This window comes from Urocitellus parryii, chromosome Y (genome assembly GCF_045843805.1).
Source record: "Urocitellus parryii isolate mUroPar1 chromosome Y, mUroPar1.hap1, whole genome shotgun sequence".
Classification (NCBI taxonomy): domain Eukaryota; kingdom Metazoa; phylum Chordata; class Mammalia; order Rodentia; family Sciuridae; genus Urocitellus; species Urocitellus parryii.
The window spans coordinates 25342495-25368619 of NC_135548.1; the positions used below are offsets into that span (position 1 = coordinate 25342495).

A 26125-nucleotide genomic window follows, 5' to 3' on the forward strand; every position below is an offset into this window, starting at 1 on the left:
GCATTCTTAGATGGGGGTGGGGAGAGGATTGACCAAGCTCTTAGTACTCATAAGGATTCCTTGATTTGAAGTCAGATGTGATCCAGAAGGCAAATTCTACTTTTACCTCAGCAATATGCACCCTCCATAAACTGAGTGCTTTCTAAAGACAGCACTGTAAATTAAGTTTGGCTGAAAGTGGGCCAGCATTTATTTTACTGAGAACAGGCATATCAGATGTTACTCAACTGACCAAAGAAATGGCCATCAAGCCCCTTATTTCTTCTACAATTATTCCTCAAGTTAAGAATCTAGATTTCCAGTGAGACCTCAGAAGAACTTTAAATTTGGAACTATTTCCATCTCCTTTCTCACAGAGAAGATGAAAGAACTAGAGGCACATTTATATTCTAGTTTCCCAGTTAACCTTACTAACAAACAACAGGAGCAAGCTAGGAAACAGGACTTTAAGGACTTCACTGTGCCAAAATCTTTTTTCCCAACACTGACTGAATTTTCATAAATTAGAAATGTATTCTTTGATGTTTCTAAGCACAGAATTCTGGGAAGATTAAAGAAGGGTAATAGAGTAGGAAGGGTAAGAAGGGATAACAGTAGTCTACACACTATAGTGAAGATTAATCAATCTGGTTTTAAATTCATAAGAGTACAGAACTCTGAAGCATGCAGAGGATAGAAATAACAGTTCTCATATGTAGAGAATATAAGGAGAAGCAAAAGGAGTACAATCAGCCTGGGGTGCTATACAAATGCAAAGCTGAGACCACTAGACAACAGAAGAAAAGGGGAGGAGGCCAAGCCTGTAATAAAAATTTATGTTTTTGTAGATGTTGAGAGGTTACAAATCACATTTACCTCGATTGTATTACTTAATCCTCATAAGAACCTGTACTGCTACTGAGACCCAGAGATGTTAAGGAACTTACCCAAAGTCACATAGGTAGTAAGTAGCAGAGCCGGGACTCGAACCCAGGTCTTCTGATTCCTCCTGTGCATCTCCAGCTCCCCTGGAGCTGAAGCAGGGCAAAAAGGGAGGTGGAAGTAATTTGCCCAAAACCAGCCTTGCCCTCTCCCCAAGGAAGAGCAAAAAACATTTAATTCTCTCAGTGACCCTTTTCACCAAATTCTTTCAGGATAAAGCACACAAGAATCTGAAAATATTTCTCAGCCTTGGGTTCATGTATGGCAATGAATGTAAATGACATTAGAAATTATTTTTGGCTATACTTTGCCATTTATGTGCAATTGATTAGAATATCAAAGTATAGTAATCCTCTTTTCAGAAAGTAAAAATATTTAATAATTATTCTTTAAAGAAGTTTACTTATGATTTTTGTTTGACATTTTCAGTTAAACTTTTTAATTGCAATATTATAAAAATTATTTTGAAAAGTGCTGAAGAACCAGACATCCATCAACTTTTAATCTACTCTGTGGCTACATTTTTACCTATCTTAATCATCTTCCCTCAATGATTATTGTCAGTAAGACACTTATAATCATTCAAATGGAAAAAAAAATTCACAGTTGTCTTTTCATAACCAACTTTGAGTATTTTCAACAAGCAGCAATGTATATGCATCATCTTCTAGAGATATAAATCTCATATTCTTTTCAAAATTATGACTAGAATACTTTTAATGTAGACTTTCTTAATTTTCTATAACAAAATTTAGACTCTCTAGTTTTTAGTCTACAGATTTCTTAATTTTTCTTACAGGAATTATATGTTTTAATTTCTCATCCTATTTAAACTTTAATGAGTTTTAAATACAGACAATGAAGAAATTTATTTCCTTTACTAATTTTCTAAGAATACAATTCAAATGAACTATGACCAATTAATCAATTGTAGATGTTTTTAATAAGAAGCCCCAATGTACTTCAGCCTCTATTTTTCCATTTCTGAGAACAACTATCAGTAGGGTCAAGTGCAAAATTAGCAGTTATACAAGTTAGGGAATACAAATTAACCAGAAATATCAAGGTATTTGTGAACTTTGAAAGATACTCCAACTGTTCTTCACTTAAGCATCAGTCCTATCTAGATTGTAATATTTCCAACCCAATATTTAAAAGTAATCTGACACCTTTAAGATAAATAAGGTGGCAAACATTAACAAACCAAAATAAAATAAATGAAGAAGATGAGGAGGAAGAGTCTGGATAAGGAGTGAGAGGTAGAGATGTGGAGTAAAGAAAAGGAAATAAAGGGTAACCTAAAAGACCTAAGAAATTTAAAGTAAGAATTAATTAATTCTCTCTCTCTCTCTCTTTCCCTTTAAGATTTCAGTTTCATATTTTAAAAAAATCTGATCAAGTCTAATATTCTTTTGGGTACAGACAACCAATTTCAGGATTTCTTGATATATGAAGATTTCACACCATCTGGTTACCTTATGAAAAAAAAGTACATTAGTATACTTTGTCCATGTTATTGTAAACCTTATTCATGTCTTTTCATAATAAAATGCTCATTGTGTTATACTAAATTATCCACTTAATGTTACCAAAAAATAATCACCAACACTTAAAAAATTACAGGTACATACATTTTAGAATTTGAACCAGAATTAAAAGTGATTTCTAATATCTTGCTTTGTATAATAAGCTGTTTGTTAATCTTGATCAAGAGAGTTGACCCTAATTTCCTAATTACACAATCTGAGAGAAGCAAGCATATTTATTTAACTTGACAAAAAATGCCAATAAAGGTGTGTTAAAGTTAATAGAGTTTTGGAAGCCAGTGTTAGGCTTCCAAAATTAATTTCTTCATGGTATTCCAGTCACTTAACATACATAACAAAATTGTAACCAGGAACAAAGACAGCAATGATTCAAAGATGGCACCATTTCAGTCTGATGGCAGCCTTATCAATATTTACTAAGTGGTTTCTGGAGGAAAGGAAATGCATCTTATACTTATATCTTTTTAGTCTTTTACACATACACAGTGAGATCTGTTTTCCAAAGACTTTTTGGTACAAAAAAGAAATTAAGGAATATTTGGTTTAAAAAAAAAGAAAAGAAAAATTAACCAGGCTTGTCATTTTTTAATATAATCAAGGTGATCACCAGGACTACACCAATTATTCAATAAATAATTAAATAATTGCTGCCCTCCTTCCACTGTTTCATCTAACAACAGTAGTTCATGGACTAACTTAAAATTCTGATGCCATCAACTTGTAGTATACATCTACTTATTATTCATATAATTCCTTAGCATTCCTACAGTTAATATGCAACAGTAAATTCTTCCTTAACTTATAAATAAGTGCCTAAAAGAGGATATAACTTGAATAAGGATATTTTTTCTTCCAGATCTCTCAAGTGAGCTCTGGCATCAGATCCAAGATTATCAGTTCATCTGATTTAACAAATGAAATCAATAAAATAAAAACAGGAGACCTAGAGTAGTTAGAAGAATTAGTTTCCCAGGAGGCTTTGAAGAACAAGCTTTTAAATACATAAAACAATAATATATAAAGGCCTAAGGCAATTCACTGGTGCATTATTAAAAGAATAATACAAATGTTAGTACAAAGCAAACACATTGGTCTTTATAAGTCCTCTTCTCCATTTAAGAATATCCACACACTCAGTGGAATTAACTTACTTGGACACTTTTTTTTTTTTTTACTTAATAGTCAATGCCAGTTTAATGAAAAACAGGAGATTGGGGAAGAGGGCTTTATATTTCACCTTAGACTAGGTGAAAAACTCCAAAGAAAAAAATCCAAAAAAATGATGAAATACCGTACTGATAGAAAATGTAAACATCATGTGTGTTATTAGGTGAGAATAATAGGAAAAGACAATAATATTATGAAAGCTACAAAAGGCGTTTTCACAAATGGCAATTTCTGAATGTTATACAAAAGATAGTGAATTGTGTATAATTACATGTACAATAAAATATTTTATGAAATTAAATCCTACTGTAACAGCAGAAAGATTTAAAAGGGCATAAAATTTCAGAAAAATATTTTGCTCCCTAGTCATAGAAAATCTTGAAATGTTTGTTGTTTGAGGAGAAGTTGTTCTGTATACATTTAGTCTTCATTTAAAACAAAAATACATTATAGGGGCTGTAGCTCAGTGGCAAAGCACTTGCCTAGCATGCATGAGGCACTGGATTCAATCCTTAGCACCACATAAAAATTAACAAATAAAATATAGGCATTCTGTCCATCTACAACTACAAAAATATACATTATAAGAGGTTTGGAAAATGTATAACAATAAATTTTAAGGATAAATATTTCTCATTTTTTAGATGGGAGATTTAAAAACCATCAAGTTAAGAAAATAGTTAAGATATTTATTAACTTGTTAGTGACTCAAATAAGTCCTGTAATCAAAAAGGACTTACTTAACACAGCATTTTCCAAATCTGTTTAAGTATAAAACAGAACTCATGTTCTTAGAACATACTTTAGAAAACTAAATGGATGAGGTGAGAAGAAAAACATATCCCTCAAAAAATGACTTCAGTATTTTTATGATGCTCTAAGCTGCAAATTAAAAACTTCTTCATTATGTTTACTCTTAATAAATTATGAGTTTTTTTAAAAAGCAAATAAAATGTACTCACTGTTGCAGTATTTCCTTTCCCTTCTGAATGGAGCTCTCAGCCAATGACAGGCCACTAAGGGACTTATTTCAAGCCAAGGTGTAAAACTCCTGCCAGTAGTTCCCAAGCTTAATGGAACTGGAAGCTCTATAATACCAAAGTATTTCTCACAAGGAGATAGATAAATTCTGCTATTTTTGCTAGAAGTTTAACAGTAAAACCTATTGGATATGATTCTAGAATAGACAGCATAGATCCAGTAAAGTTCAGAAAATTAGGATCAGTAGGAAGACTATTTTTATTTGTACAAAAAGATACCAGAAGTTAAAAAAAATTAAATAAAGGACACAATGTTTAAGAAACTGAATGAAAACTAAGGGAAATGACTAATAAATAAGATGGTAAAAGTTAAGTATAGAGAAAAAAGTTAAGTATACAGAGAAAGAGCATTAAATAGAGATACACAGATGACTGTGTAAGATTAAAAAGAGAATGGGTAACTGATAACTCATTATGGTATGCAATCAAATATGCATCATAAGTCAACTTTTAGTCCAAATCGTTGAGGTACACCATCACTGACTTTAGAAGACACAGAACCACACTGAGGGAGATCCCACTGAAAGGAAATGATCTATAGTTCGATAATCAACATTGTTTTACTGGTATTCTAGATGCAGATGAAAAAGTCTCAGAAATTTACCAGAAACTAAAACAGAATTTCATTTTTTCTTTAATTCAAGAAGGATGCCTTTTAAGATTTACAAATGTAAGGCTGACATCTTTGGGAACATAGAAATAAAACAAAATATCCTTATAATGCATTGATTTCATTACTATTTCCCTGTGCAATGAGCATATTAGCAAGTCCTCCATCTAGAAATGGTAAAATTCAAAGGAGTTGGAAAATATAGTTTTAAAATTCCCTTTAAGTTAAATAAATGAAAAGACAAAATTTGTATTTAGAAGTGAACAACCCTGGGTTTACTGAATCAAAAAAGTATGAGGAGAAAATAACTGCACCTGACAATTCCAACCCCCTTCAGCGGTGGCTCTCACCCATAAAAGCCCCATTCAGATTACTTCAAAGGACAAAATTAAAATTATATAATAGTCAGTATAAAGGTAAAGCATCATGAATTTACTTCTTAATTAACCAACACAACATATTCACAAGTCCATGCCATTAATAAAAGGGAGACTCAGATGATAAAAGATTAAAGTATCATCTCATACTATTATAATTCATGTGTATAACAAAAGAATGCTATATATTTTTCAAATAATTATGCTAACCTGACAGAGAAAATGACTAAAATTTAAGTAATTTGAGGATTAACTTGCTTTACAAACTTTAAAGTTAGAAACCTCAAGAATATCATTAACTAAAAAGAAAAATGTCTTAGGTAATACCCTGATATGTTACTTTACTGTGGGAGTTACTTTGTCTTCAGAAAGAGAAAAAAAAATTATATATATACATATACATATATATATGTGTGTGTATATATTATATATATATATATACATGTATGTGTATATATGTATGTATATATGTAAAAATATATGTGTGTGTATATATATATATATATATATATATATATAATATGTACTTTTATTGATCAATAAAGAAAAATCAGTTTACCCAGAAACCATTTAAAAAAGCTTTTACATAGTTTGAAAAGATTACATTATATTAAAATTTAAACATACTTTTGTACACATTCTTAAAATAGTATATTACTTTTAACATTAATTTAAAAGATGAAATAAATTATCTCTATTGAATAGTATAGCTAGATCAAAACTAAATCTCAAGATTTTCATAATTTTCCATTAGGTTTAGCTGTTACAATCTGAATTTGACTTTTAAGGGTCAGAAATGAACAATTTTTAAAGTGACATACTTAAGCAAATGGAGTATACTTAAGAATAAATCATCTCCTCTCTATGCCAACAGATTTTGTATCTTCAGTAAATTGGTTTTATATAATCAACAATCTACTGTAGGAATTTCAAAAGGTTGAGTAATAGATGAAGAAGAAATAAAGTTTGTCTAATACAAGCAAAGATTATTAAAATGAAGCCTAAAGATACTACAAGTTGAATTGGGGCACAGGTCAGTGGTAGAGCATGTGCTTATTAGCATGAACAAGGCTGTGGATTGAATCCCCAGTAAAAGAAAGATACTGACACAAGTTATCAAGTTCCACAGCCTATAATTTGAAAATTATGTTCTTAAATGGGTTAAATTAACCATGTACCTTGCCTTGATTTACTGTTTACTTTGCAAAAGAAAATGGGTATTGCCTATTTCCCAAAATATGTATAGTGGAAGCCAACATATATTTTAGTGACTTTAACCAAACTATGTGTTTAGTGAAAAAATGTAATTATGCTAGATTATTTGTATTACTTTAAGAATTTATCAGCAAGAATAAAAAACTTTATAGATTGGATCAACTAAGTATTTGCACTTTTTATTAAATACTAATTGGCAGAAATTCATTGTTACATAATTCTGATATTCCTCTGAAATTAATGTTTTGTATAACAACTGTCTTCTTTTTAAAATCCACTATATTTTTCAATATCAAAATCAAACTACTTATAACCTAATTTATCATTAAGTCACTGAAATTGTTAACAGGATACATTCTAGTAATAATTAAGCTTTGTTTTAAATTATTTAATTTACATATCCCAATTCTTCATTTTTCTTCTCATTTAAATAGGTTAGAATAATCTATGGGTTTTTGTGAATGTTATTTGAATTTAAAAAGGTGACTTTCAAATGTGCTTTCCAAGATGCCATTATTAAAAATAAAGAAAGAAATAAAGAACAACAAAAACTATGTGCAGTTACTTCAAAACTAAAACTTGAGATTGATAGTTCCTAAGTATGCTAAGTTGGAAAGTATACACATTGTAATTACTATAAAAAACAGAGCTGAATTCATCTAAAAACAAATTTTACTTTTTAAATATGTGAAATAAAGCTGGGCACAATGTCATGTGCCTGTAGTCTAGCTACTTGTGAGGCTTAAGCAGGAAGATCACCTGAGCCCAGGAGTTCAAGGCCAGCTTAGCAACAAGCCACGCCTGTCTTTAAAAATAATAATAAAAAAGTAAAAGAACATAAACAAGATTTATTGCTATACTTTCTTCCATAAAAATTTCATCTTCAAACTAAGGTAGAATAAAGATCTATATATTACTTAAACTAAAACTTCAGTTAATAAAAGAGTATTTTCTCTACTATTATTTTGTTTTAAAGTTTCAAAACACAAGAAGATCCTGATGAGACACTGAAGTGTTTCATATAGTAAAAATTATAACTTTCTTACTTTTGTGCAGAGACCAGGTGTATTTTGTGGTTTTTATATATACCTCTCACTTAAGTGATGCCTGGCATCTAACAGATGTGCACAGAATATGTTGAATAGATACATATTTTACAGAAAAACACTTAGAATAATCACCTGAAAGACAATAACCATCTACCTATCAAACATTACCTACACAATCATAATTTTTCTGGTTAAAACAGTAGGTGAACAGTGATCATTTCCTGATAGCAAGAAGCAGATACTGAAAACTTTGAAAAGCTTAGATACCATCATGTTCTAAAACACTGCTTAGGACATAAAAGTTTCAGTAGAATCCAGGTCCTGAATGTATGTGGAAAATCAGAACTCAACAGCATCCTCCCAGGTTTAGAAGAACAATTCAGTAGCAACAGCACCCAAAACACACAAAAGGACTGTCAGAGCAGCAATCTGAGCAGTAGTGCCAAGGTATTTTACAGTGCTTCCAAATTTCCTGGGGCATCTGTTTACTGGTTTTCTATTAATAGTTTTAGAATTACAAGAAGCCAGTTGGGAAAGGGCCATAATATTTTCTCATACAGTAGTTAAAAATCTAAAATAATACTGTTTCTCCATGTATTTCATAAACAATACATGAGACTCCATTATGTTTCATTTGCTTTGCTAGCATATGGAAAAACCTACAATGGTGCAAAGACTCAATCTTTACAAAACAAAAGCCAGAAAAAAAGTTAAAGCATTTACCCAATTCACAATGAGCTGTAAATTCCACATTACATGTGATAATTAGAAAGTTCACTACAATAAAGGAAAGAAGACAGAATGTTTTATGGTAGCCAAAAGAACCAGGTGAAATCTAGCTAGAGCAATAACAACAAAGCCAAAATTGAGCATGACTTACCAAAAAGTTCAGTCAATCATTTTGGAAGAAATAAAGTCTTTAATAATATTTAGAACATATATTTGGCCATTTAAAATATCATCCCTGAGTATGTTCTGGAACTAAAAAGGTATCTCCAGAGAAAAAAGGGAAATAAATAATTGGCCTATAGACATATGTAAGGCGAAAAAATTCCTAAATCTCATGAGAAAAACATTAACACTTAGATTTAAAGTATTTACTTGATTTTTATTTTAATTTTTCATACAATAGACTGTTACCTTAGTCATTGAGTCTCTTAATATTTCATGCATTTTATTTAATGCTTGATCCTTAAAACTCTAAGAAACAATACAAGCAACTGACTTCTGTAAAGGCTTTTGGCTTAAATGCAGGTTTTTTTTTCCTTTTCTCTCTCTCTCATTTTTTTTTTTTTTTTTGCAAACTACTTAAAAGGTCTTCACTTACACTGGGGAAAACTGAAAACTTAAGAGGTTATCTAAAATCGTGTGCCAATAACAAACATAAATCTTAATAAAAGATACATTATCATTTCACAATAAAAATACTAATGCACATTTGTAGTGCAAGAGTTAAAAAATTAAAAATTCCACAATCCACAGTGTAAATGAATAATTGTGCTAAGGACTTGAACAACTTCCTTGCACCTTTGCAGCCCTTTAGTTTTACTAGTATGACTTATCAATTAGTGTTATCTTCTTATTGGTACAGTGAATGCCATTCTTTTTGATAATTAGATACATATTTGATTAATTTAAACCATGTTATAGTCTCTAGTCACAAAAAGAAAAAGTGCTCACAGTCCACAACATTAACACTGTTGGCAGCTAAGAGAATCACACACTAACTTTACATTACATGTACTAACATTCACATAGATTATATTTCTGCAGGGGCTTTTATGTATATGTACACATACACACACACATATATATATTTTAATGGTGAATAATGAAGAAATATTAAATTAGTGGCCTTTATATTTCAAGAAGGAGAGGTTTCTCTCAACCAAGGTAATTATTCACTCAAATAAAAAAATATTCATTTTTGCAAAATTATAAACCATTAAGAATCATTTGATTATGTATAAATAGAATTAAAGAAATACTAACACTTCCAAAATATTTAATGATTTATCCTGATACTTTTTGAAAAATATTTTAAGTACCTTATAAAAGACTTCTAAATAAAATACAGGAAAAGAAAATGAGTTTAAAAATAGCAAACTAAATCATAGATGAGTATTCACAAATGGGTAAGCAAAAAAAAGGAAGTATAGTTGTTCAGCATAGAATCATTACATGGGCTATGACATCTGATAAAAATATATTCTCCAGCTAAGTTTGCATAGATTTAAAATCAAGGATAAGGCAATGAAAACTATTAAGGTGGGAAAAGGAAAAGTCTCTGACTATAAAAAGCTCTGAACAGAAGAGGTACAGTAAGGAATAACGAATGTGATCCTTATCACCTTGGAACTTTAAAAGAAAGGTGAGAAGAAGCAAGGTAAGAAAACTAAATTTTCTTTAAGGAGAAAAGAATTAAATTCTGACTAAGTGTATATTTAAAAAAAAAAAGCTAAATAACATAAGAATTCTATTTCTGATTCTTTATTAAGGCTAAAACCTATTAGGAGTATATAGAGAATAGCAAACCAGAACTTAATGTCTAGAAATATAGATAAATAAATAATTACTTTCATCATCAAAACTAGATTAAGTATATTAATGGGAAAAATAGAATGAAAATATTTACAATGATAACAACAAGAGTAAATATATGGTTAAATCAAATATCTCCAAGAAAAGAAAAGCATAAATTATATATTGATGGTATTTCAGTCTTTTAGAAGAAAAGCAGTTAAACTTTAAAAAATGAGAGCAAGAAAAAGTATCTCTTAAGTAAACATGTAAACCATTAGTAATGTCAAATTGTAAAATATAAGATGATAAATCATCTAGAAAATGATTTTTTTTTTAGGAAAAAAAAAAGGCAGAAAATAAAGATCCATGGCTCCTAACATGGATTATTGCTATTAGGTTCCATGTTGTTGTTTTATTTATATTTGAGGGTAGAGGAACCAGTAAAGATACAAAAGAAAACTTTAAAAAATCAAAACTAAAATCAGCTCATGAGAGAACAATGTATGCTTCAAGGATAAAGGCTACTTGCTAAATATAATTTTCTGGCAAATTTTGGTATTTTAGGGAAATAGGAAGAAATTAGGCTTACAATAATAAATGTATTTACAACTATCCACAGGGAGATGTGAGAAAAATAAGAAAAATTTTATTAAACTAATTCTAAGATTTCTTATGCCCAGGTTTTTGACCAAGTGTGGCTGAGAAACTATACAAAATCATGAGTTCTATATAAAATGGACTCTAAATGAGGCCAGTAAGCTCTAAATTATATCATCAAAGTTATCACACAGATTTGACAAACATTTGGCAATAAAACTAATCAAATAATTATTAAACAGATATTTATTGTTAATCTGTACATATATTTGTGTGTATGTGTGTGAGGGGGGGCAAATGCAGTGTGAATTCAAATATAATTTAAAGTATTTTTTAAAAATTTTACATGTAACTAGAAGAATAAGCAATATACATGTATCCAACAGAGATTTAACTATTACAACTGCTGGACATAGTTTAGTAAGATTTAAAATAACAATATGGGAAAAAAACAAAATATGCATAAAAACCCATTTTACAAATATAAATTTTTGGCAAACATGTAAATAAGGGTACCTATTTCCAAAGTAATAAAACAGCACATTATATAAGAAAAGTAATTCCAATGCAATCATTTTTATTTTAGTTCAGAATAATTATTAAATTAAAATCTTATTTTGGGGTAGCCAGTTTTAAACAAATTCAAAATATTTTTCCATTTGCAAATTTTGTATGACTATAACTAATGTCTTAGAGCTATATGTTTTCTTCAAAATAGATTATGCCTTTGTACAGAATTTGGATCACGTACCCATGCCTCTGTCTGAATGGGCTTGATATTGCTTAGTAGCACCTCTTCGTAGTTTCCATAATCAACGAATTTAACAACTGCTGTCATACCAGAAGAATGGAGGGCTTCAACTTCTGCTCGGTAAAACTGAGAAGGGAAAAAGGAATTTTAAGTATGACAATCAATGCTATCCTCCAAGGCAATGTTAATGGAAATACGAATTTCCAAGGTGTATCACTATAACAATGCATAATGTAGTTTTTTTTTTTTTGCTATTTAAGTTTATTTAACAAAAAGTTTAATATAAAAATGTATTTGGCCCTATTTTTATGCCTTCTAGAGATGGTCTGTTTAACTAGACAATGCATAATATTTTTAAGAAAGAAACCCTACCATTAGTTCACCCTCTAATACTGATAAGGTAATACATAGATACAAATCAGAATATATTAACAAGCAATTTATTTTAAAAAAAGAAATATATAACAAAAATAAATTACAAAGAAAAAAGGTCATTGCTTCTTTATCACAAATGGCTGGAGTAAGGTAAGGATATTGAGTAAGGAGTAAGCACTTCAGTCAAATCTGGGATTTGTGGAGTTTGAAATAATCTATCCTGGTGTAATTTGCCTCTGAGAACCTCATGCATATTACAGACTTGTAAGCAACTTATTTACATAATAATTACAATTAAAAATTTGTTATGATATTTGAGAGTAGGTCATATGATAGAGTACTTCTTCAATATAGATCAATACATTCAAGACCCAAATTATAGGTCTGAAAGTTGTTTAGTGAATGTGAAATAAATATAAAAAATAATTTGCTCTTAGAGAACATTTTCTTCAAGGTAGGATAGCTGGATGCTTGACTGTAACAATATATCTACTAACAGTATCTCTTCAAAAGTTCACCAGAATAAAGGCAATAAAAATTCACATTCTCTACATCCTTCAAAAAAAATCTTATTACCCCAAGAATATAAGGAAATAATTGTTTTTTAGCTATATTTAACTAGTGTATTTTGTACTACAAAACTGTTCAGTGAATCCATGGTTTTCCTTCCCAGGTCTGGTTGTTGCAGGTTTAGTCACCATGTTGGGACTCTGTCTTAAGATCTTGTCTTGGGTATACATAACACTTTCTCACTTCCTCCTTTATTTTTTAGCCTCACATTCTTGTGTTCTGTGAATTGTGCTGCATACATGCTTCAATTATGAACTTCTGAAGTTATGTGTCAGTTCAAAGAAGTTCAACAGACATAGGAAGACAAATAAGTTGATACTCTTATGAACTTAGGACGTGTATACCACTTATCTGGTTTGTATTTTCAGCTCGTGACATAGAGGTGAGTTTTTAAAAGGCCTCATTTAAGAAACTCTTCCCACCCCAAATAAAGTCAAATCTTTAATACAAAAATACCTTATAGTTTAAGAAAAATGATTCATACTAAAAACCCCACTTCTATATAAGTATTATAATACAGGTGTAGAGATGTGGCACTTAAACTGAGGAGCTTAGGAAAAACTTCCTGAGGTAGATGGAATGGGTTCAAGGGTGAAGAGCATTTAGTCAAATAAAGAGCAGTGACAGGTATTCCAGGGGAAGTTACAAAGACATAAAACATGAAGCTGAGTGTAAAAAACTAAAAACAGTTTTAAATTAATTATGATGTGAGAAGGTGGTTAAGCCAACAAGAAATGCAGGATAAGTATGTAAGGATCAGATAATGGAAGGTCTGTATTCATGCTCAAGTCTGTATTTCATCAGCAGGTAAAAGATTTTAAGGAAAAACAATAGCATGTTCTAAGAGAAGAATCACAATGGTGACACTATTAATGACAAATTTAAGAATAATGGGGTTTAAGGCAAGGAAACCAATTTGAAAGCTGTTAAAATATTCCAGGTCAGAGGGGAGAAAGAGCTGAACTAGTCTGGCAGTCTCAATGAAGAAGGAGAACTGCCCACCAATTCTCAGATCCTTCTTTGGAAACAATGCTAGAAAGAAGAAAAGGTATTAGGAAGAATTTTTGTAAAACAACAGATTACACTGATTATCTCCAAAATATCATTACAATGCAATTACAAAGATTATGGTTTCTTACTGACAGTTAGAGTCAATTCCTTTTCTTAAATTTCCATCCTTGTCTCTGGTTGGAAATTGGAAAGTTTTCTATTCTTGACAACACATTTAAAAACTACCTCTTAAGTTGTATGGTTTCAGAGGATAACTAATTCTGTCTTTCACAGGAGAATGTTGCTTATCTTATTTTCAATACTTAAGAGTATAATATAGTTAAGAGTCTATAGTCCTTATCCTAAACTGAAAGTATACAATTTTTAAAAAGTAGTCACCTTAAAATATTATCCAGTTACTCTAAGAACACTCTCATAGCTTGAAACATTTTGGGTATTAGGTACTATATTCTAGAAGTTTATTTTTAATTTTTTTAGTTTATATTTATGGTACTAGGAATTGAACCCAGGGTACTTAACCACTGAACCACATACTCCGCCCTTTTTTATTTTAAGAGAGGGCTGGCTTTGAACGTGTAATCCTCCTGCCTCAGACTCCTGAGCTGCTGGGATTACAGCTATGAACCACCATAATCAGGCTAGGGTTTTTTTAAAAACGTATTCAACTAAGGTAATAGATAAATTAATTATTACCGATTTTTATAGATAATTATAATTAAGATTAAAACTTAATCCTATCAGGTATTTGGAAGCATTTGGGTGACAGCACATAGTCTGAATTATCTTATACATTCCAAGCACCTGGCACTTAGCAGCTACTCATAATGTTTTGTTCAATACTCAATTAATATTTGTTGAAGGAATTTGTTTGCTAAGTCCAATTATCTGAATAGATGAAGACCTGTTATTCCTCTCTGTTGTTTCATTTGTGGGTAGTCAATCACCAATGCTAATTTTTTCCCTTTCTTTTCAGCAGGCCTACATAGTATAGGAGACGTCCATATTCCTGTGGAGGGCTGGTTTTAAGCTTTGCCTTTACTTCCACAATCTTTGTGAAATTTCAGTGGAAAGCCTGAATATTTACAAACCAGGTCATGAACAACTTCATATAGAAGTTGTCCCTAGAGAAAACATGCTTCCATGAACCTCACCTTAGTCATTCACAAAAGCATCTGACACAGTGGGCATTCCCTTTCAAGAAATCAATGTTGGTTTGATAAACACTAACCACTTTCTCTTGCCTCTATAATGAGAGAGAAATAGCTAAATGTAAGGAATCCTCCCTACTACCCAAATCAAATAATTCCTTAATTTTAGAAAGTTAAGTGGTCTGAATTGGTAGAACCAGAGTCTAGATAGTGCAGAAACTGCATCTGCTTTCCAAGCTTCTCTGACAGCCAGAAAGTGGCCATTTGAAATAGTTCAAATAATGAGATTTAATTAAAGTCTTGCTAGTATTCCTGGGAAAGCTTTTGCTTTTCTAGAAAAAAAAGGACACACGGACAGTTTTGTCTTCTTCCTTCTTTCTCTCCTTGAATAAAGACTGGACATACAGAGAGCCACTTGTAAGCAAATACTATCCCATATTCATATAAAAGCTTTAAAAGGTAATGCCATCTATATTTCCCACCCTTTCTGCCCCCCTTGTTGCCATTATCAGGTAATGATTAACACCATGCTTATACCTTATAATCATTGAATATAACAGGACTTTGTTCCAGATCCCAAGTTTTAAGGCATCCTTGTAAAGGATCCATCAAAATTCCCTTGTCTGAATTTCAGTTCCTTAACAACTTCAGTTACATTTACCTCCACGCCCATTAGCCACACACTTTCATGAACACACCCACTTGCATGGACACACCCTTACTTTATCAATTAATAGAATTCTAACTATGAAATACTTATTTCAAACCCCTCACCACTCTATTTTTTTCTGTTAAGAATCCCCACCTAGGTTAACTAATCAATAGTCAACAATTAAAAAAAAACAAACAACCCTATGCTGTAGGGAGGAGTAACCCAGGCATAATCCTGCCTTTAAAGAATTTAATAGTAAGGCAGAGGAGAAAGATACCAACTGAGGAATCAAAACCAAAAATATTTACAAATTATGTTAAGTTTAAAATTAAAGTGAACAAAGCATTGAGAGGGAAAATCACTTTTGAGGAAAATCATAGATGCTTCTTCTAGGAGCTGATGTTCAGGTCAAGCCCTCAATGATAAGAAGAGCAGTTGGTTGAAAACATGTTGGGTAAAAGGAGAATGTACAAAATACTTCTCTCCAAGGGGCCTTCTGTCCATGACTTTCCTGTTCTTGCATGTTGGTCTTCTTTGGCTAAGCTCTTACTTGATCTGCTAGATTCCTGCTTGTTCTGATTTTATCTTTTCCTTTTCTCCCAACTTCCTTCTTTCCCTTTCAGCTACCATATAATGTAAAAATTAAAACCTCTAAATTATCAATCTAATAAACATTAAATCATTTATTATAAGGTAAATAATCACATGCTCTTATTTTTTTTTAAAGTAGCCTGAATGTATATGTTCTCTTTAAATGAAAATCTGCAGAATTTTATTCTGTACCACACAACAAATTTGTTCCTTATGAATCAGTAAAATATTACTAAAATGAAAAACATTTATAAGTCAGCAAATGACAAGTGAAATAAATTTGGACTATACTTAATCACTGCTATAATTTTATAATATGAAAGCTAAAATTAAACCTAACTTAATCAAATCTTAAGGGAAAGATGTCTAAGCATCCATAAAAAAATTAAATGTTTCTCTTTTATAAACTATAAAACTGTTTAAAGGCTTTAAACAAGTACAAGTGCAGAACCAAATACACAGTTCCAAGTAATGGCTTTCTATAAATTCCCAACAGAATATTACATTTGGGAATATTAGTACTTAACGTGTTTATAGCATTCATACCTTGTTGTCTTCCCAATAAAGTGCAAAACATTCATCTCCAGGTTTCCACATTTTTGCATACTCCACAGGGATAGATGATTCTAGCACTTTTTCTGGCTTAATTGGGCCTGATCTTCTTTTGGGCCCACTATTGTAAAATACTTTCTCATCATAAGGTGTAGCTGTGACAGGTCCTCCAGGCTTAATTGGTCCTACTCGTCTTCCTTTCAGTGACATTTCTGTCTCTCCATTTGGAACACCAATGAAACTATTAGCTGGGACAGAATTTTGGTAATCAGTATTTACATTAAAATGTTTTTCAATTTTCATACCACTGAAAGTTTCATTGTTTATTGTTCGTGATTTCCTGTCATAAAAATGATCAGGATTACCTGTTTGGTTTTCTCTTTTCCCTCGTTTTTGGTTATTATAATCTATGGATTCTTGAGGAAGTGGATTTTCTTTTGCCTCTGAATAAGATGGGCCTTTTCCTGATCTGCTTTGCATAGAATTCTCTCTTTTTTTAAAAGCACCATCATTGTGCTGAGAGCTTAGAGGAAATGAAGCATCTTTAGTTCTGTCATATCTAGAATATAGTCAATCACACTTGATTCTTTCTTCAGCCCATACTTCAGATCCTGAAGAAGTACTTGGTCTTTCAGAAGCTCTATTTCTAGGTAATCCACTGCTTTCTAAAAGTGACTTTGGATTTTGGGTGTCTCTTTGAAAACGAGGAGGTTTTTCATTTCGTGGCTGCCTGGTATCACTTCGAGGAAGATGTCTTGGTTGATTATTATCTTTTACTCCATTTTGTTCAGTACTTGACATTCTGTGCTGTCCCTGATGAAATTGTTGCAGCTGTGACTTAGGTTCTGAAAGGTAATACACCAAAAATTATCATATTAATGCAAAATTATGGAATTACTACTTTAATACCTTCCTCCACTTTCCTACCTCATAATTTTAATTCTTTACTTGTTTTTTTTTGAATATTTATTTTTCAGTTTTCAGCGGACACAACATCTTTATTTTATTTTATGTGGTGCTGAGGATCGAACCCAGCGCCCCCTGCATGCCAGGTGAGCGCATTACCGCTTGAGCCACATCCCCAGCCCTTTAGAATCCTGTATTTCTAACATAGGATTGTTTTAGGTTAGCACCATTGGATGAGTAAAGCAATGATGTGAACTAAGAAAAAATGGTAGAAAAGTCATTTGTCTTTGTTGCTGAATGTTTCCATTTTTATAATATAATTATCTATAAGCTATTCTGGTAATTCATGTCCCAAAATATTAATGAAATAAAACTTCAAATTGCTAACTCAGAAATAACTATGAAACTGTAGAACACTTGTTCCCCTTTCTGAATCCTGCTATAATTTAAATATGTACAGCTATCATTATCATTCATATTAGAGCATTTGCAAATATGTTCCTTCTTAAATATTTCTGGATCTGAATGGCTGTTTATATTTCAAACAGATATGCTATTATAGAAAAATAATTTCTTGACCTATCAAAGTAATTAAGAGCATGTACTACTTAAAAATACAGAAAAGAGCATCAAAAATCTTACTAAGCATAATAATACAGGTAATATCCAACTTGAAACCAAAAGTAGTAACATGGTAAATACATAATAATAGATAATATATTAATGGCTGTATTTCATGTAGTAATTTGAATTCTATTTCTATCTTCCTCTTTTTTTCACATAGCATGCTTATAACATTATTATTAAATACATTGATTTCTCTTTGGTGAACAATGTTTCTTTTATCCTACACCATAAATAATGCAGATAACAACTCTTTTTCTTTTGTTTTGGCACTGCATATTAAACCCAGGAGTGCTTTACCACTGAGCTACATACCCAGTCCTTTTTTTTTTTTTTTTTTTTTTGAGACAGGGTCTCATTAAGAAATATTTATCACATTGATCTGAGAATTTTCACAGTTTTTTCTATTTTGTAAACCTTTTAAACATTAAAGATCTTTTGCCTACTTTATGTCATGTACCCCTTACAACCACCCTGAAAGGGCATTATTATTAGCATTATTTTACAAGAGAAGAAACAAAGTAATGTGCCTCAATAAAAGATTTGCATTAGAAAATGCTGAAAAAAATTAAAGTAAAATCTAAATGGAGCTAAAGGCCAAGATTTTTCCTATATGTCAAGCTGCCTACTCAGAAAAAGAAATAAACCAATAAATAAACAGCCAAAAAAAAAAAAAAAAAAAAAAAACAAAACCAGAATGTAACCAACAACATATTAGCTACAATTTTTTCTCCTGTATCTGTTCATTTTGGGGAAATACAGAAATTACAATGTTCTTTAACAATCCTTGATAGGCTGAAGAATAAATTTGGATACTAGAACTATCAGAATTCTGACCTAAAAATAATAATTTCTTTTCAATAACTGCAAAAAAATTAAAACCCATTACAGTTGGACTAGTATTTAGAAGCTCACAAAATGGCACTTAAAAATAGCATAGCATCTACCATAGGTCTGCCATTTACTAGGCTCTAAAACCTTAGGCAAGATAACTAACTTTTCTGAACCTCATCTTTAAGATAGGGATAAGAACAAAGTATATATTTTAGAAGATTAACCGTGTGTGTTTGTGTGTGTATGCATGTGTGTGTATATATATATATTCTCCATACAAAGTTCTTAGAATTGTATCTGGCTTCAATAAAAGTAAGTTTCAATAAATATGAACTATTGTTTTTATGGTAATTATTATCATTAGCACCATAATTAAGCAAATAAACTTAATGGCAACCATAAAAAAATGGTATTTAGATTATAAGATAATTCCTTATTTACAAATTTTCACTACCACAATTCCCTCCTTTACTTAGAATCCTAAACTTGCTTTAGTTTTTGTTTATTTTTTCTTGTTGAAAGCAGAGCAGGAAGAATGCTTTAATAAAACCCCTTCATTGCCATGTTATAAAAGTCATAGTATAGAGAAAATTTAGATACATCAGAAAATCAAGAAGAGTTGGGGGGAAAAAAAAGACAGAGGTGAGACAAACAAAAAAGAAAATCAAATATTGTTATTCACTTAAATATATTAGAAACATTCTCCAGATTAAATATATATATATACATATATATGTATATATATACAACCTTTAAAAATTTTTCTGCATAAAAAATGCTAAGAAATTTTTAGAAATTTAAAAATTACTTGTAGTCCTATCATAAGAAATATGTCTTTCTAATCCCACTTGTAGATATAGCCATTATTAATGGTATCAGAGGTTATTTTCTTAAATGCAATTCATACAGATATATCCTGCATATTTAGTTTTTTAAAAAACAAAAAAAGTAAATATGTTATATCTTACAGGCTGCAATGTACTTTTTAAATCAACCATAACAACATGGGTGTCTGTTATGGTTCAGATGTGGAATGTCTCCCAAAAGCTCACACATTAAAGGATTGGTTTCTAGTACAGCAGGATTCAGAGGTGAGACATTTGGGGATAGAATCTTAAGGGCTCAGACCTCTTCAGTGGATTGATATCAATCCACTGATAGCTGAATGAACAACAGAAGGTGGTGTAAACTGTAGGCATGTGGGACATACTTGGAGGAAGTAGGTCACTGGGAGATGCCCTTGGGGAATATGTCTTGCCCTTAATGCCTTATTATCTCAAACTGCCTCTCCCTTTCTCTCTTTCTGTTTCCTGGCTCCATGAAGAGAACACTTTTCCTCATCATGCTCTTCCACCATAAAATTCTATCTTGCTTCAAGCCCAAAGCAATGGAGTCAGCCAACAATGCACTGAAATCTCTGTAACTATGAGCCAAATTAAATCTTTTCTCCTCTAAGTTGTTCTTCTCAAGTATTTGTCATAGAGAGGCTTACTAACCCAGCATCTTTCCAAGTGAATGCATAGAGGTATCTCATTGATTTCTGTTAGTAGTACATTTTTTAAACACTGTTACATGACAGCCAAGCTGAAGGTATATTCAGTATTGTTTGCTTCAGTGTTTACTTGCCACAAGTCAGACAAACACATGGCACTCAGTAAATATTTGATAAAAGAGTTACTAAAAACACTGAGAATAGAAAAAGCCTTTATGTTCACAATTACTATGTGTTTAACCCTATCACTTCTGCTTAGCTAAGAGTGCAACATCAAACAGAAAATGTAGTCTTCTGCCTTCTGTAGGAGAGGTCTGCATTAAAGCACATTGGGGTACATTTAGACAGAGTTCAAATGATTGCAGGGAAAGCCTGGTACTATGTAAAAGAAAAGTAAGCTTATAAAAAACCATCTCTGACTTACTGTAGAGAACACTGAGCTTAAAACCAAATAAACTGTCCTCCTACTTCCTAGTAATGAGTCTTTGACAACAGCACAGAAACTCTAGTTTCCTCATCTATAATGTGTGGATAATGATACCTACACCACAGGATTATGGAGAAGACTCAATTTGAAAAAATATGTAAAATTACTTTTCGAAGGGTCCATGAGGTCTTTGGAAGTAAAATGACCACTAGAATTCAATCCTAGTGCTCCCTCTGAGCAGCTGTGTGGCCCTGTACAATAAGAAAGATATTATTTCTCTCTTTCCTTCTCTCAGTTACTCCTTTTAGTTAGTGGACACTGAAAGATGGGTCAACACTCTCCTAAATCACTATTTATGAAGCAATAGGCTAAGGAACTATACCCCCTATTCTGTGGTACTTCAGTTATATTGGGAACAGGCAGACAGCAAATATATAAACAGAACATCATAGCTTAAAACTGGCAAAATATATGAAGGAACTAAACAGGCTACTAAGATAAAATTGACAGGTTACACCAATGTAGTAGAAAAAAAATCTCTCTGAAGCAGTGATGTTTCCACTTGAGCCCTAAATAATGAGAAGAAAGGGCTTGAGTTGTGGCTCAGTGGTAGAGTGCTTGTCTGGCATATGTGAGGCCCTGGGTTTGATCCTCAGCACACAGGAAATAAATAAATAGATAGATAAAGTCTGTTGACAACTAAAAGAAAATTTTTTTAAAAAAATGAGAATGCTATGAAAGCAGGTAAACTTAAGTAGCCCAAGAGGAGGGAATAATACATACAAAGGTCCTGGGCTAGTAACCTGCTTCATGAATTCTAAATGAAATATAATCATCATTAATAATTAATTTCAAAGGGAAAATACTATGCATTCTAATATCCACAAATTGATATCCACTTACTCAAATAAAAATACCAAATCCAAGAAACAATGATCACACATAAACTAATACTAGTTTTTTTTTTAATCTCACATGACAATTTTCTTTGATCAATTAATCAAAGATATACTGTTGTTTTTTGTTCTCAAATTCTTTCATAACTATGGCACACATTAAACAGAAGACTAAGTTTAAAATAAACATATTTCTTATACTTTATGTTCAAAAAAATTAAGTTTTTTAGTATTTAAAACCACCATGAGAGAGAAAAGTAAATTTAAAAACTAGGGGTCATAAAGCAGATAATTCCAACTATAAATAAACAAATCATGAGAACTCTAAGACATAGTGCAACATTCAGCAACAAAACAAGTGCAAAGATGCCCCCTCCCACCATGCTCAAAATGCATGTAAATCCAAGGTGCGTTCCCATAATACAAAAAAAAAAAAAGGGAGGGAGGGAGGGAGGGAGGAAGGAAGGAAGGAAGGAAGGAAGGAAGGAAGGAAGGAAGGAAGGAAGGAAGGAAAGAAGGAAGGAAGGAAGGAAGGACGAGCTTACTTTAGGACACAATAATACCCCCATTTTACAGATAAGGACATTGAGGAGGCTTTGCCCAAGGTCACAAACTGTTATGGGCCAGGCTATATGGGCAATGACCATACAGGCTCCATTTTACCCTGAGACTCCATGTAATATAAAAAATGCTTCTCCCATGGGAACACTCTGCCTCTGTACCTATCAATAGTTGCTTAGTATAGCATGTTTGGCAACACAAAATGGCAATTCTTATATAATGTAAATTGTTCTCTCTTTGGTTCCCATTTTTCTTGGGCAATGACTCTGTCAGAGATTGATTGTCTAGGCGTTTGTAACCATTCTCTAACTTGTACTCAACTAGTACAACTAGTCCTCTAGGACTATATCTGGTTGGGTAACTTAGGTGACACTTCCCTTCTGCTTGCTTGATGCTATGTCAACCTGGAAAGTCCTGTGGGAAATACCAATGTACCCACTGCACTGTTTTGCTAACTGCTCAATTCAGTTTCTGTACCCCTGCTTGTTTGCAGCTATGTCAACCTGGATGTGGTTTTTGCCTTTAAAGACCCTGAAATGCTCAGGCTCAAGGCTGTTCCTTGCAAAGACAGTTATGAGTTATGGGTCCTGTGGGGAGCAGTCACCAGCTGGCAGGCTAAATAAAGACTCTCCCATTAGGACAAAATGGACTTGGTATGTTTTCTGAGCGGTCTGCCCCATAAGACCACTAGCACAAGGTAGAGCAGGGACTGACCATCCATTCAGGTTCCAAGCCCAGCTATTAACCTCCCTCTCACATACCTATCTTCAAGCAAAAGCACCATTATTCTAACTAACATTAAATCATCAATAACTATGAGTTATCTTCACTATTCTGGAACTCAGGTTAGGATTACCATAAAAATATTATTTTTGCCAGGGATAAAAGAAGCACTAGTTAGACAAAGCTCTAGGACTATATCTGGTTGGGTAACTTAGGTGACTCTTCTCCTTTTCCTTTTCTGTAAACATATTAAATTTCATACCATAAACATGCTATTACAATTAGAAAAAATTTAATATTTGTAATGTCCTTTTCAAAGAAAGGGTTTTTCTAGCCACAGTTTTGCCTTTCTCCATCGGTTAACAACAGTTACCCTACAACAGAGTTTTGTTTTCTGGTGCAAGTGATGAGTCTTATTCTGAGTATTTTCAATTTATTAGTTGTGCACACTGTGCGCAAGCATACATACACATGTCCATGCCCGCACAGCACCTGGACATGTCCCAAGCCTCTTCTCTCCAGTCTCTCCTCAGGTCTCAGGATAGATATTACCTTTTCTAACAGAACCATATTCTCCAACCCCTACCACTGAGTCAGAAACCCTTCTTCTGTGCTACTATAGTACCAGCAGGGCAACATACAATCCAGAACTATTCTAGCCTTTGTTTTGCTACATTTTAAAAATCTCTGACCTATTTTGTTTATCAGTATCTCTTTTCCAACACAGTAACTGGCTCCTGGTAAGTCCCCAAATAATATTGTGGAAGGGATAAATGAGTACTCTTCAGTATTTTCTAGAGTGAATAAACATGGCTTTTATGAAGAAAAAAGCAATTTTGCAAAATAAAGATTTTTATAATTACTGTCATACTGTGGGAATTTTTTTTTATTCCCTGTGTTTTCTTAACAACTTCAAGAGAAAAACAGTATGTGTGCAACCCCTAATGATTTTTTTTTCCCCTAGAGAGGAGATTTAATGCAGGAGATGAGGACATGGCTTTGTGGAGCCCATTTTAATTCTTGTTGCTCTAAAATCCTTATTTTCTTCCTTCTATCTAATACTATACTTCAGCACATCAATCACATTTCGTTCTTATATAACTCTTCTGAAATTGGATATTTTCAACTTTCTAGCATATCTTGGGTATAAAATAACATAAAGATTATTAAATTAAATGTAACACTGTTAATTTATTATCATCCCCATGCTACTATCATTAATGCCTTCTCTCCTTCATACCAACTGTTCAATGGTACAATGGTGGATTTAGGCAAGTGAGGCAAGGTTCCCTGTTGATAAATAGGGCATTAAAATTATAAGTAAACATAAAGCATCATCATTTATTATCACATTTGTAAAAACTGAAGGGATGAAGTATTAGAACAACCGAAACTGCCATAATAAGCATCAGCCACATACAAAAAACTAAATGTAACTTTTGAGATCTTTTCCTCCAAGTTGATTAATATTTTCTATGGTGATGAGTATGATGACTTAAATTCAGTATTATTCTGTACATACATGTTCTTGTAAATATCACACTAAACTATAGCTAGACAAAAATCTCTTACAATTAGGAAGCCAAACTATGCTAGTGAAAATTTTAAGTCATTTTCAAGAGGCAAAAAAATGAAAATAAAGGAGATTATTAAAATGAAATACCAAAGGAATGTTCATTTATGGGCCAGAATACTATTTATTAAGAAGTCATAGTACCCCTATACCTGCTTATCTACTGACTTCTAAGCTGTTCTAAGGAGAATAACTAAAATCCTCTAAGAATCAAACAAAAACAAATCATTAGATATTTATTACTAAAAGATGATATGAACTGATTAGTATATAAATTTAAATTAAAGCAGAAACAGAACACTAATATTGTAATGTCTATATTTAAACCAGTTTATACTTTTTTCCAAAAATTCCCAACTAATTTTTTTCAGTTACACAAATCAGGACTTTTACATATAAAATATCTTTAGTTAATACATATACTATTATTACACAGAATGCTCTGGCTCTAAAAATTTGTTTTATCTGTTCAAAATTTATATAGTTTCTCTATAAAAATCATTTCCTCTATAAATATATTCTATATGATTCTGAGATTAGAAAGCATAGAAATGCTATGGACTATTTCTCATTTTTAACAAATACATGTAAAATAAGTGTTTAGTTTATTATTATGATAATGTTTTCCATTTCATAGAAACCATGAACTATTTCTCATTTTTAACAAATACATGTAAAATATGTGTTTAGTTTATTATTATGATGTTTTAGAAAACATTATTATAATCGATGTATTATAAAAATAGAATAAAATCTTTTAAAAAAATATTGTGGGGGAGGCAACAAGAGCAATAACCCATCTCCCCAAACCCATACAATCAAACTGTCTTGCTATACACATATTTTTAAATATTTTTAGTTTTTGGTAGATGGACATAATACCTTTATTTTATTTATTTATTTTTATGTGGTGCTGAGGATTGAATCTAGTGCCTCACATGTGCGAGGCAAGTGCTCTACCACTGAGCTATAATCACAGTCCTGTCATGCTATATTAAATGTTATTCTTTACTAGTCTTTCAAAACAAACATCTCAATATTTATACTGCATTTCATCTAATGGTATTCTCCAGCTTATCCTCTAACCATACTATATTTTTAAGTCTACAATCAGTGGTGTGCTATACACAGCTTGAACATCTTAAAAGATATGCATCATGGTAGAAAGAGTTTTGAATTGGGAAAAGGACAAGACAGAATCCAAATCCCAGGTCTTGAGCTCTTATTACATTTTCTTTCTTCAAGCCTGCTTGCTTATCAAATGGAAATAACAATATATATTTTGCATTTCATATGATTAAATGAATTAATAATATGCAAAGCATCCACCATAGTTCCTGCCAGAGTAGATGCTCAATAAATTGTAACTATTATTTTAATTTATGTTTAGTAA

General features: G+C 31.7%; 1 protein-coding gene across 1 annotated transcript in view; it reads right to left on the reverse strand.

Annotated features, from left to right (window-relative positions):
• The window catches only part of LOC113190761 (tudor domain-containing protein 3), an 89238-nt gene that overhangs the window by 22291 nt on the left and 40822 nt on the right, over positions 1-26125 (reverse strand). The window contains 2 exon segments of the mRNA XM_077794154.1: positions 11798-11923; positions 16691-17541. Of these exon segments, the coding sequence (XP_077650280.1) occupies positions 11798-11923; positions 16691-17541 (977 nt within the window).